Source organism: Hydra viridissima, unplaced genomic scaffold (assembly GCF_058129835.1).
Source record: "Hydra viridissima isolate aposymbiotic clone 2 unplaced genomic scaffold, HvirCarnegie_v1 scaffold_3, whole genome shotgun sequence".
Taxonomy (NCBI): Eukaryota; Metazoa; Cnidaria; class Hydrozoa; order Anthoathecata; family Hydridae; genus Hydra; species Hydra viridissima.
Window position 1 is genome coordinate 17,866,865 of NW_028324302.1, and position 14,627 is coordinate 17,881,491.

The 14,627-nt window shown below is 31.2% G+C and overlaps 1 protein-coding gene across 1 annotated transcript; it reads right to left on the minus strand.

Annotated features, from left to right (window-relative positions):
* Positions 1–7,715: 7,715 nt before the first annotated feature.
* LOC149891255 (52 kDa repressor of the inhibitor of the protein kinase-like) lies at positions 7,716–11,996 on the minus strand. Its single transcript, XM_090082983.1, has one exon. It carries the CDS (start codon positions 10,639–10,641, stop codon positions 8,041–8,043), a length of 2,601 nt encoding a protein of 866 aa, XP_089939109.1. The 5' UTR covers positions 10,642–11,996; the 3' UTR covers positions 7,716–8,040.
* Between the last annotated feature and the right edge of the window lie 2,631 nt (positions 11,997–14,627).

The window sequence follows — 14,627 nt, forward strand, 5'->3', positions numbered from 1 at the left end:
TAATTAAGTACGCTCAGTTTTAGACACATCTTGTAAGTCTAAGGCCGAATCCACATCATTTTTAACGTTTCTGAATCAATTTCTGCAGAGTAAATAACCTAAGTATATTATTGACAAGTAAATTTAATAAGACGTATTAATATCTACATGCAGTAGAATATCAATATAAAAGAATTTTTTAAGAAATTTTTTTGTTGATCATATAACAGATCATATTTCATTTTCTACCACGCTTCGTTATATCAAGATTTCATAGTATCACTAAAGAAAAACATATCCTCTATGTGACAAGTAAATCTTTTTCATTTCTTCTCGAAAAACAGTCATTTCGGGAAAAATGTTAAGAAGCAGTTATTAAGAAACATTTGGTTTACCAACAAATTAAGAAACAATATACTATTAGTTATATCGCTAAATAAGTTACCAATTAAATTGAGAACACCTCCGCCTCCCCTCCTTTATTTGAAGCTTATTTCAGTAATTTTTTTGCAAAAATAAACTAATTTATGCCCCTAGCAAAAGTTCCATAGCAACGGTGAATTAGCTTGTACCCCCTAGGAAATTTCTTGCGAGTGCTTATGTAAAGACACAAAATAAAGCTAATATACCGAACTTTGAAAAAAAGGAAAAAAATCAGTGGGCATCTAACAGCAAATTCAAACCATTGGCAGTTAAAATAACGTAAATCATTTATGATTTATATGTCATCATTTATGATTTATATATTATCATTTAAATAACCAATGAGACGCGAATACAAAACAACTAAACAAACAATGCACCTAAAGCTTCTTTTAAACTTATGTATCACGAATATAACTGGGACTGCAATAACTTTTCTATATGGATGGCTGTTCAAGCAAAACGTGTGCTTCGTGCTACTATTGATTGATACCTGTTGGACTGTTTTGTGTTTATCTTCTGTGCTAGTAGTTTCAGAATGCCTCCTTAGTACTATGCAACAATATAAAAAGAGACCACTACAAGAAACTTTCATTAATTTAACATTGGTTTTAGTATGGGTTGGCGCAGGGATATTGGCCATGATAATGTTTATGCTATTACAGAAATCTACAGATCAAAACCTTTGCTATATGTATCAGCATTACCGCCATGATTTGTATTCTGCATTTCTGTATTGTTTTGTGATTGCTCCCATGTTATCGTTTCTCGTAATTGAGTTTTTAATATTTAAGGCCAAAAGAAAACACAAGAAATCAATTGAAGTGGAACAATCCCCCGAAAGTATACTGATAGATCTAAGAAATAGTACAGGCGCATTTCGTTTATCTAATTTATTGTTGTTGAACTGGCTACCCTATACTATTTATGTGATTTTGTTAATGAATTGGGGAGTTCAACAGATTTATTTTAAAGAAATAACATACAAAATGCTGAAAACGCTCACTTTCTTTAGATGCATGTCCTGTTTACTGCAACCCCTAGTTATCATTTATTGTAACCATAATATCAACGAGGTTGCCAAGAGACTATGTAAAAGTATCAAAGTTGAACTTTTAGGCGAAGAAATTAAAACAAATAAGAAAAGGAGGAAAAGACAAAGAAGAAACACAACATTATCAAACACTGAATACATAATACAATCCAAACCCTCGCCTACTATAAGCTCTGTAGAAATTGATTCAGAAACGTAAATGTACATTAAGCATGAACATATTTAGAACTCTCTTAAATTTTTTTAATTAAATTATAAGTATTTTGTTAGCTGTATATAAGTAATATATTTATTTGTATTAACTTCATATGCAAATGATTTATACCAAAATTATGCATAATATTATGCACAAATAAAAAAGATAAATTGATGCTCATAGTTAACTACACTAATATAAAAACTTTTATTGTAATTTTCAAAAGCTGAATAAAAATTAAAAACCATTAAGGATATAAAAAAAAACCATTGCAGTGTTTGCACAAAATATAAACTTAGGGCCTGTTTATATGAAAAGCACGCTGGCTCGTTTGCCGAGCCAGCCCGTTTTCCGAGATATTGACGTCATCAATATTTTAACTTAATTTTATTTTGCGTTTGTATGAATAAACGAGCTAGCCCGGATAGCGAGATCTCACTGTTTTTTGCCGAGATCTCGGCAAACGGGCTGGTTAATTTCTTATATAAATTTGTACGCGTGCGTATAAACTTTTACATTTTTTAAATTTAAAAGCTTCCGCGTAAAATAATAAATTTAATAAAAAAACTGACAACTTCCGTGTACTTAAAATTTCAGTTGTTTTGCTTTTATAATTTACCAAAGATCCAGTATCTTTTAAAGTAATATAAAGTAATAGCTACTTTTTTATCTGCTGATAGAGCTCTAGAGTTAGGCGAAAAAGGGTCAGGAGATAAATAAGGGCTTAACTCTGAAACCAAATTCATGAAAAGAAACCGTGAAAGGCTAAAATTTGTTTTCCATACATCAATGCGAGCTACACAAGTTATTATATTAGGCCACCATAAATCATTTCTGCCAGTTTTAAACCAGCAACTACGATTTTTTTTTTTTAAGGTGCCTCTCTCCTGCTTGTTTCATCTTTTGAAGTGATTGTGATCGTTTTCGTAAAAGAATAATACTTAAAAAATTATCAAATTAAAATTTTTAAAGCTTATATAATACAATTAGGCTTTTAAGAAGCATTATTTGCGTTATAATACCAGTTAAACATATTGTTAAAATGCAATGTATTTTTTTGTCGCTAGCCGCCATCTTTAAAGTTATTATTTTACCGATAAAGTGGCCAGCCCTGCTAGAAAAAGCCAGGCTGACCTCGATATCATTTTTTATTTTTTTGGTAAAAATACATATAAACCCAATTTGAAAACTGGCTAGTTTTCCGGGCTAGCTCGGCAAACGGGCTAGCCCTTGTCCATATAAACAGGTCCTTAAAAGAAAACTTAAAATGCTGTTTGTTTCATACCGCACAACTCCAAAAAATACGTCTTATTAAGTTTACTTCTCATTAAGGTTGGGAATTGAAATTGGATTTCAATTAAATTCTTAAAAATTTTTGGTGCTTAGTCGCATTTATTCAAGTTTCTGACAATTTTTATCTCGAATAGACGTTATCTGTTAGTGACTATTTTATAGTACAAGTTTTAATAAAAAATAAAATTGCTGGTTATTTGAACATAAAATTTTCTAAAATTATAATGGCTTCTTACATGGAATATGACAAAAAATAAAGTAATTCTGCTGTTTGGAAACATTTCTTAAGAGAAGAAAAAGGGAAAACAGCAATGTGTAAGCCTATTGCCTGCAAAAAGATTTTAAAAATTGGAGGTGGTTCAACGAAAGGTCTCCATACGCACTTACTTTCCGTCCATAAAATTAACCTCAGACCAACTACTATTTCAGCAAACACACAAGATGAACCACCAATAAAAACAAAACAAAATATTAACCAATTATTTTCCGATATTGGAGAGAGAAGAAAAATCAATTCCTGCTACACTTGCACGATTAACAGCCCTTGATGGGATTTCGTACAACGTGATATGCCGTTCTAGTGATATACGTGCAGGTCTCATAGCTACCGGATTCAAAAGTTTACCCACAACAGTCACCACTGTGCGTAAAATGGTTGTAGATTATAGCAAAAAAAAAAGGAGTTTTTTAATCACTGAAATAGCAAGCAAAAAAAAACCTGAATTCGGTGTAGGAGAAAGATTTTCTTTATCTTTTGATGAATGGACATCACTGCGTAACCGTTGCTACATGAATATTAATTTGCATGCACGAAATTGTCAGTTCTGGAGCTGAGGCTTAATTCGTATAACGGGATCAATGTCTGCAGATAAGTGTATTGAGCTATTAGAACAAAAGCTTGCACAACATGGGCTTGATTTGAGAAAAGATATTGTTGGTATTATGACTGACGGAGCAAGTGTGATGAAAAAAGTTGGGAGAATATTACCTGTAAATTAATAGTTATGTTTTGCCCATGGTGTGCAACTGGCCGTTATTGAAGTGCTATATCAAAAGCAGGATATAGAAAGGGAAATAGATCAGCAATTCGACGAAGACGAACAATCAGATATAGAAGACGAGTTTTCAGAGAGTAACTCTTGCGAGGATGATGATTTTTCTGATCACAATAAATTGGTTGATCTCGATGCTAGTCATAATTGGCATCAAGGAAACCAATGTGATGTTACTGAGGTAAATTGTGGTCCAGTGATCAAAAAGGTACGAAAAGTAATAGTAATGTTCAGACGATCACCAAAAAAAAACGATATCTTGCTGAAGTATGTTGCGGCTGAATTTGGGAAACAAAAAACTCTAATAAAAGACTGCAAGACAAGATCGAACAGTTTTTTATCGATGCTTCAACGCGTCTATTTATTTAAAAATTGAATACAAAGGCATTAATAGACATAAGTCTACCGGAAGGTGAATCTTTGGCTTTATCTAATATTGAAATTAAAACTGTATCTGCTATCATTAATGCGCTAGCCCCAGTAAAAGCAACAGTTGAGGCCCTTTGTTGTCGGGATGCTAATTTGTTTACAGCCGATCATGGACCTATAAGAGATGGACGTGTAACCTATTGTTTTACATCGAAGAGGCCGCAGAAATCAGCGAGCCATGCGAGTTTCCGACAAACTCTAAATTTTCACCTGTTAACAAAAAAATCTATCAAAATGGTTGCCCACAGTTTTAAAACAGAAACTCTGATCACGTGGTATTAGTTTACACTTTTATAGCATTTGTTTAATAAGACTGTTCAGAATAAAATAACTAATTCACGCGTTGACAAATTACTAAACAAATTACACCAAGGTAAAGGAAATTAGTTGTCGGCACGAACAGATTTTCATCATTTTTCCAAGATACGGTTTGCCATAAATTGGCTTTGCTAAATTCTTTAAAACTGTGACAAATTATTTTTTTCTTTATTGTATTTACATTCATTTATGTAGAAGTTATTTATCCTTAACTGTATATATTTCTGTTGTTAGACATAAAAATTGAAAATTCTATAATATTCATAAACTAGAAGTCTACAGCAATATAGTAGATGGAGTAGTTCCCTGGGCATTAAACCAATAAGCTCTAGGTAGCTACAAAACTAGTTGATATTTTGTATTGTTTACTATATCTCTCGTTATACATGTACTAAAGTAGTTAAGTAAATGATCTCAATTTATATATTATCATCAACGTTATTTCTAAAAGTATTAAAAATATCTAGCTATATAAAATTAAGCTTAAAACCTGATTTTATTGCTGTTATCTTGAATAACTAAAAGGAAGCTGATGTTGCCATAACTTTTATGTTAAAAAAAATTAGAGATGCTAACAACGTTATAAGTCAAAAGTTGCATTCATCTCTCGTTCTTCGAATGCAATAAAGGCGTACCAATGTAAGTGGGATCCTTCAGTATCTGCACAATGGTAGAAATAACATTCAGTCCGAATCTGAAATAGAGCTAGTAACAATTCCGACTTCAATAAAATATTGCAAGTTAATAGTTGAGTTACTTGAAAGACTAGACGCTACAAATCCAGCTACATCATTAACAGCTTATGAGTCTGAATCAGAAGTTGAACTTTCTGTTTCAAATGAGGCACTACTCGTAACTGTTTCTGATTCTTCTGACTCTTCATCTGAATCTATTGCTTTTGCTCTTAAAAAGAGCAAAGGAATAACAGACGAACTTAATAAAGCTAAAAAAAAAAAAAACACATTTGCCCAGCATACCAACTCGATGTGAGACGTTATCGATGTAAATTCAAAAGGAAATGGTGTTGTTTGAAAATGGAGGAACACGTGGTGATTTTTTGCCAAGAGCGTATAATTTTTTAATGACTATTAAGTTTACCAGTGTGGAATCAGAACGTACTTTTTCTGCGGCCGGACTTTTTGCAACAAAAATAGGAAGTCGTCTGGGCGATGAAACTTTGGATGCTTTCTGCTTCCTCAAAACGTATTTTAAAAATAATCAAAAATAATGATATATGTATATTATATCTACGAAACAACGAACTCTTTATAATTTGATAATTAAGTATGTGTAATATTAATAAACCAAAGAATTTCCTTGTAATTTGATAAATAGTTTTTTCTAAACAAGCTTTAAATGTCTTATTGATTTCCTTAAAAACTCTTAAAGGAAACGATACTGATCAATTCAATGCAATGTGTGAAAAACTCGATCATTGTTTTAATTAAAAAAAAAAAATCACGTATGAACGATATATTTTTAAGAACATAACACAAAGTGAAGAGGAGAGTACTGTGAGCTTTGTTACTCGGTTAAGAAAACAAGCCGAATGTTGCGCGTTTTCAGATGTCGCTGAGGCAGTAAAGGATCAATATATATCAGAATGTCATTCTGTGAAACTGAAACAAAAACTTCTCAAGGATAGAGAAATAAACATTGATAAATATGTTGATATTGGTCGCAACATGGAAATATCAAAACAGCAAGCAAAAGAAATGTCAAATAAGAAAACAAATCAATGCACAGAGGAGATTGATGTGGTAGATCATTTTAAAAAATTAACTATTTCCAGAAGACAAAAACAAGCAACAGATTTAAAATTAGGAAGTAATAAAAGTGAAAATATAGGTAAAAGAGAAAATGACTTGTTATGTTTTCGATGTGGGGAAAAATATTTTGTTGGACACCAGAAAGAGTGCAAAGCTAATGGAAAAACATGCTATTAATGTCAAAAGAAAAATTTAGCCATTTGTTGCAGAAGTTTTTCAAAAACGCCTTGCAGGACAATGCACCAAGTTAAAGAGATAAATAATAAAAACAAAAGTGAAATCAGCTCAGATAATGAATTAGAGGAAGCGCTTGCCCTAACATTTAGTTCAAAACAAAGAGGGCAATCCTATAAAACAAAATCAATAAATGTACTGGTAGAAAATGTTGTAATAAAAATGATTATTGACTCAGGTTCTAGTGTGAATTTGATTGACAAAAACACTTTTGAAAGGATTAAAAACCACAATCCAAACTTATTACTAAAAAAATCATCAGCAGTAATATTTCCCTATGCTTCAACGCCTCTAAAGTTGATAGGTTGTTTAAAGGCTGAAATTGAAACAAAAAACAAAATAACTACCAACAAAATCTATTTTGTAAATAAAAATAATGCTGGAAATATCATGGGAATTGAAACTGCAAAGGAGCTGAATATTTTAAAAATTGATGAAAATGGAAACTTTGTGCTCAACAAAGATAATGGTGTAAATTCAGTGGCTAAATCAAATGAAACCAAGCAGCACTTTAATGTATGTAAAAATATTGATGATGACAGGGGCGTGTACAGGAATTTTTTTGGGTAAGTCGCAATTTTAACCCCTCCCCAAAAATGTTAAATTTTAGCATCCCCCCCCACCCCCCACTTCCTCATTGACAAACGCATATGAAGTAAGACGGCTTGGCAATCGCCCGATATTTTATCGCACATGATACTAACCATTATCAAGCATCATCGCTTCGCACGCTATCTATTTTTAGAAGAAAATGATGATAACCATAGTCAGCACCAACGCTTAACAATTACACACGACCTATTCTTATATGAAGCAAAAATAATTCTTAAAAATCTCTGATATCGCACTTTTTTAGACTTAGGGAGAGCACGCATGAAGTAATACACGCATCGACTTATTTAGGGAGAGCACGCAAGGAGGAAATGAGTCAACTTAGTTGATTCGTATACTACTCTTGGTGTGGGATATTTGCGACACTGTTCCTTATCTACTGTTTGCGAAATTAGGCTTTTTTAATACATTTGACGTAATATGAACTTTATTTTTCGAAACTATAACTTCGGCCCCCCTCCAAAAAAAAAAGTTGAAAACCAAATAGTAAATAAACTGCGGGCTATACTTACTGTACTGTTCAATGCCAAATAATGTTTTTACAAAGATGTGTGGCTATGAAAATAGCCGTTAAACAAAGATTTTTTTCTTTTTAAGATAATACTTTTATATTTTTTATATATTATATTTTTGTTATATATTTTTTTAATTATTTTATTTTATTATATTTTTATTAAAATTTTATTTAAAACACAACCTACGATTATTTATAGCAAACTTATTTATGACTTTTTCAACATCTATAGGTATCTCTGTGTGAATATTCATTAAAGCTAAACCATTTAGGCGGTCCTCTACCATTGTGCTTCTTTTATAATCTTTTAGACGTCGAAGTGAAGAAAACGTTCGCTCACATTCACATGAAGTTAAGGGTAAGGTAGCGAGTAACTTAAGACAAATCTTAATGTTTTCAAAGCCAGGAAAATTTATTGCTTTTAATGTTTCGGTAATATTAGACGGAAGCTCATTTTTAAAATTTACCCAATATACTTCCCACAGTTTAAGCTCACCTAATAAAGCGAGTGGATTTGGTAAGTCTGTTATATAAAAGTCACTGAAAGATATGACATGATCTTTCCAATTAGTATCACTAGAACACTGAACTTCTGCAATCATTTTTGAAGGAACTAAGACAAGTGCTTTATAACACTTTAAAGTTGTATCATTAAACCTTGTGTTTAACTCAGTACTCAGATGGTCTAACAAAGGAATAGTGATAACCAATTTAAAATAATGAGAGACAGATTCAAAAGGAGTATCAGCTCTGTTTTTTGAAATAAATGAAGTTCTAGGCTTTTCTTCTATAACATTTATCTTGGATGCAATTTTTAATGCTTGTTCATAGCATATTTGATGGTGTTCATCAACTATATTTCTAAGAGAAGACACAGCATCTTTTAATGCCTGGATAAGATTCAAACCATTATAAATATCATTACTTTTTGCCTGCAACAATCGTGTAACTGGAAGAGTTACATCAAAAACATTTCTTGTTATACAAAGTGCAACAATAAAATCAAAACCTGTTATTAACTTCAGTAAAGAGGAAGCAGAAGTAGATGTTGTATGATTAAATGTTTTATTGATATTTAAGGACATTTCTTCAAGACAGGAGACCACAGGTGTAAAAAGCTCTTGAAAAGTATCCATGCCATGAACTTTATCAATCCAACGTGTTCTACAAACATCTTTTAACTTTTTTTTGGAAGCTAATGGGGTAATTTTATCAATATGCTCTTCTAATTTTTGTTGCCTGGTTGGAGAAAGATTAAAAAAGTATGATACCTCTTTTACATGAGCTAAAAGGTTCCTGATAGACTGCACATTGCATGATGCACAAATAGCTAAATTAAGTCTGTGGCTGTAACAATGAGTAAAAATAGCTTTTTCATTCAAATTTAAAATACGAGCAGACAACCCTTTAGTATGTCCAGCCATTGCTCCAGCACCATCATAAGATTGTCCTCTACAATTTATAATATCCAAGTAAAGAACAGACAAACTTTTTAGTAAAACACTAAATAAACCTTCGCCAGTAACACCATTTGAACAATGTATAAATTTAACAAATTCTTCCTTTATGTCTAAATTAGAATCAACAAATCTAATAACCAAAGAAAGTTGCTCTTTATTTGAACTGTCTGAAGCTTCATCAGCAATAATAGAAAAATATTGAGACTTTTTGATTTCTTCTATTATTTTGTCGGTAACTACTTCTCCGCAACATTTTATCAGCTCATTTTGAGATGTATTTGATATGTAAGATGCATTTTTTTGATGATATTTTAAATGATCTTCAAGAATTTTATCGCCAGCTTTGACACGAAAATGAAGTAGTTTGATGAAATTTCCTGCAGTAGGACTAGGAGATTTGCTTCTACCAGGATGAAATTTTGAATTATCTCGATGACCTCTTAAAGGAAGACCAAGGCGGCCACATAGAATAATTGTTTCAATAATTGGTAACAACAATCTACGATTTTCAGAAATCTGTGATTGAATTATTTTTTGAGAGGTTATATCAATTGGCTCTGCTTTAAAAGACCAAAATGATGATAAAGAAAACAAAACTTCAGCAGTTTTAACATGCAATCCTTTGTTTCTGCAGGTTAGATTATTATTATTTTTTCCAAATACATGTTTCTTAAAGTGAGCAGAAGCATCATTCCAGTAGTTGAATGGTTTACTGAATAGCCTTTCTACTATAGTACATTCTGAAGGAAAGCTGTGACCAAAAAGTACACATGGCAAACAGAAAGCACCATCAAATATCTTTGAATAAGTAAGCCATGGAAATTTATTTATCCATGCAAGTTGAAAGCTACGTCCATTTGAATTTTTAGGAAAAGTAAATGTTTTACAAGGTACAAACACAGATTGAACTAAATGTTGAACTTCAGAATTACTTAAAGTTTTAGCAACACTGGAATAACTAGCATAATTAGAAACCAAATAACCAATATCATAATTATAGGAAGGGATAGAAAATGGTATAGATTGAGTTACTTTACTAAAACTAGGTATTGGTATTTGGTTGCAAAGATGCAAAGATTTATTTTTTAAATTAGATTCCATAAGGTCATCATGATCTTTGGATTTGTTATGAAAAGTAATTTTAGCCTGTAACATCCTGTTACTTTCATTGGAAGCTTTACGTTTCAAATTGTTTTTTAGTACTAATGGAACATAATGATTGTGTTGAAAAGGGACAGAAAAATCATTTGAAAAACTTTCACAACAAAAAAGAAGATATAAAGACTTGTAATTTTCAAAAGAGGTCATACGGGGATAAATAATTTGGCCAAATAATAGTTTGTACTTAGTAAGGCCATTATCTGGGTAAAGACATTCTATTTTTTTTCCACATATGCTTGATAATCCAAGAACACAAAGGAAAGAGGACCAGTTTTTATCGTTGCAATTATGAACAGCTTCTTCTTGTACTAACTCTCTGCCTTCCTTTCTTGTATCTAAAGAATTTTTTGATACTGACAACGACAGAATGTTTTTTAAACAAGGAAAAACATTTCTATTGTTACAAAAAACAGATTGAAAAGATGGATGGTTTGAGTAGAAGTCTGCATTTAAGAAAAGCTCGATTGATGTCAATAATCTTAAATCATTTACTACAGAATTATTCCCAGTGATGACTAATGAGATAGAACTGTACAGACAGTTTCCAGTTGATTGAGACCTGATATGCACATAAAAACATAGTTATACAATTACATTTTTCAATTGCAATGTTTTCAATAAAAAATATTTTTGTAAGAAAACTAGTTCATTATTGTTATTTTTACATTGGATTTAATATAAAGATAAATTTATAAATGTTCAATAAAAAAAGCTTAACAATAAATATAAGAAAGCTTAAAAATAATAAAAGAAAGCTTTACAATAAAAAAAAAATCACTGAAACGAAATCAATATTTCTACCTTAAACAAATGAAATTGCCACTATGTTTTTCTGAAAAAGTCTTTGGTAAAAAGGTGTCTAAACCTCTAATGTTTTCTACAACATTCATATTTGGATGTTTGTCTTTAAAACAAGAAATATTTTTTTCCAATCTTTCTTTCCAATGGACTAACTCCGATTGGCATTTTGTTTGGAGAGCTATTTGAACTTGAGAATTAGTCAACATTTTAAGCAAATAATTAAACTGTTTAAATTTTAAGTTTAAGAAATGTTTTATAAACACATACCAAACAGGGTGTATGTATCAAGGGAAGTCCGAATTTAATTTATAATGTTTAAAACCCTTTCTATCTTTTTATATTGATCAAAATGCAATTAATTAAAAAGATACACAGCTTTGTATAAAATAATTGGGGATGTCGATTGATATATTTTAATATATGCTTGTTGTTAATTATAGTATTCTCCTCCTAATAATAAATATCAATAGAATTTGATCAAAACTTTACTCAGGGTGTGATAGGAAGGGGAAGTCCAAAATTTGTTTTCTAAGAAATAATAACTTTTATTTTTTTTTAATTAATAAAAGAAAATATTTAAAAAATGAAGTACTTTGTAACTTAATAAAAAAAGGTATGTCCATTCAAGTTTCTTATTCATTTGTTTAACTCAAAAATTAAAATAACCTCCGTTTAAATATATAAATCGTTTTTTTTTAATAAACTTTAGACTGTTCTCGATTTGACAAGCACTATAATAAAATACCAAACCGTAAATCTAACTGTTATCCCGGATTAATAACTTCTTACCATCCGCTCGAACAATTTACCTTGTATAGTTTGCTTAATTATTGCTTTAGTTTGCTATAATTATTCGCTCTGTTTGCTTTTATCTACCGACGCATCATATTTATTCAACAAAATATTGAAGTTGTGAAAAAATATATATATATTCATATTTTGGGTATGTCCAGCGACGTAGCAGACATCCCCTAGACACGCCCCTGGATGAAACTAAATCTCCACTAAATCAAAAAGATAATAGCTTGCATTATTTTGATGCAAATTGTAAAGTGACTTTGAAATTCATTAATGATTTATTAAAATTGATTGAAGATTATGAAGATATATTCAAAGGACATGGTAAGCTAAAAAACTTTCAATGCAAACTGCATGAAGATGAAAACATACAACCAATTGCACAAATTTTACGCCGCTATCCTTCGAAAAGATATTCGAGCAGAACTAAGACATCTTGAAGAAGCTGACAATATTGAAAAGGTTGAAGGACCGCAAGAATGGATTAGTAAATTTGTAATTGTACCAAAAGCGAATAAAACAGTACGATTATGTCTTGATGCTAGAACCATCAACAAAGCAATTAAACGCGAAAGATACCCAATATCTACATTGGATTCCGTAATAGATAAAATGTACGGCTCAAAAATATTTGCTAAGTTAGACATGAAAGAAGCTTATACTTAGAGCTAGATGTTGAGTCCAGAAAGATCAAAAATTTTCAAACAGATGAGGGAGTTTATCGACACAAAAGATTAGTAGGGGAGAGCGGGGAGAAGTGGGACACGATTTTTTTTTTTCATTATAATTGCAATATCTTTTTTATTTGATGTATGAACTGAACCAAACTAGTCTTAACAAATAAAGCAATATTTGTGGCACCAAATGCATCCCCTAAGATTGACAGAATGTTTTAATAAAGTATATATTTTTTTAGTTTAAGAGGAACCCTGAGTAGATGATAAATGCGGGTTCTGGCTCATTGATAGTTTTCCCATACTTAAGGATGATACCTTTGCTGTGATGAGATAGCTTTCTGATACGGGTTTTAGCTCATTGATAGCGTTATATATTGTTGATTATCGAAGAAGTCGGGTTTTAAAAAATGATAAGAAGTATAAAAATAATCATGTTATTTCTGTACCCTTGAAGATGGCTAAAAATTCCATTGTTTCAAATAAATTTTTAAGAAGTTCAATTTTCTTACCTTGTTTTGTAGTGACCGATGGTTCTTATATGGGATGATAAAAATGAATTAAAATAAATTTCTTATTGAAAAAAAAAATGGATGAAATAAATGAGTTTAGTATTTATGAGATTCTTAGTGGTGAAGATTTAGGTTTTTGTTATGAAAAATCTTCAAAATTTCTTAAACTAGAGAAGAACATTCGAAAGCTTCCAAGATCTGTTAAAGATGCCTTTATGGAGATGATTCATATGTTACCATTCGAAAACGTTTTTAAAGAAAATACACCTTTATCATTCCTATTTCTCCTTCAGACGAAATCATTAACGTCTCTCCCACATACACATCCAACACGCTCGAAAAAGAAACGATTTTTGAAACACGATACAACTGATCAGACTTACGCACCAAATCCAATTTATTATCGTCGCTCTCTTCTCCAAACTTAAAACTCTCACTAATAACACCGCTTGTCTCCATTGAAAATATCAACACACCTTTCTCTAAACACACTCTAAATTCCGATGTCGGCTTTACCATCTTACACATTTCACTAAACCTACTAGCCGAAACTCTTCTCTTTGACCAAAAAGAATAGCGCTCACTCAAACTCACGTTTTGAACGCTTTCCGTCGCCACCTTAATATTATACGCAAACTGGTCTAAAGTTCTCACGGAGATTTCTAAACTTCCCGCACTCAAAATCGACAAAGTCAACTCGCTTCCATTTTTCACCGTTTTAAACACCTTGCTCACATAACTCTCAACACCTATTTGCAACGGTTCCTCAAATTCAAACACGTACTCATCAAAACGATCTGCAAAAAGATCCACTTCAAACATTAAATTTATCGTTGTTTTTGTTCTCACACTTATAACTTCTTTACTTATTCGCAAACACACCATCCTCATATTTTTGAACAAAAGATCAAACAACGCTTTCACTTCACCTGCATTCTTTGTTCTCGCTATAAACATTTTTTAAATAAGAAGAAATTTTTAAATCATTCTTCTTTTATTTTACTCATTTTGTAACATGCTCTCGTATTCTTAACAATATCCTCATTATATTCACGATAAATTCCCTTTACTGAACGAGGCTTTATCCTCCCACTATTATAACACTTTCGAATTTCAATAGATTGATGAGAAGCAATAGCAGATTTTAATCTTTCAAAAACTTCTTCAAATGGTAACATATGAATCATCTCCATAAAGGCATCTTTAACAGATCTTGGAAGCTTTCGAATGTTCTTCTCTAGTTTAAGAAATTTTGAAGATTTTTCATAACAAAAACCTAAATCTTCACCACTAAGAATCTCATAAATACTAAACTCATTTATTTCATCCATTTTTTTTTTCAATAAGA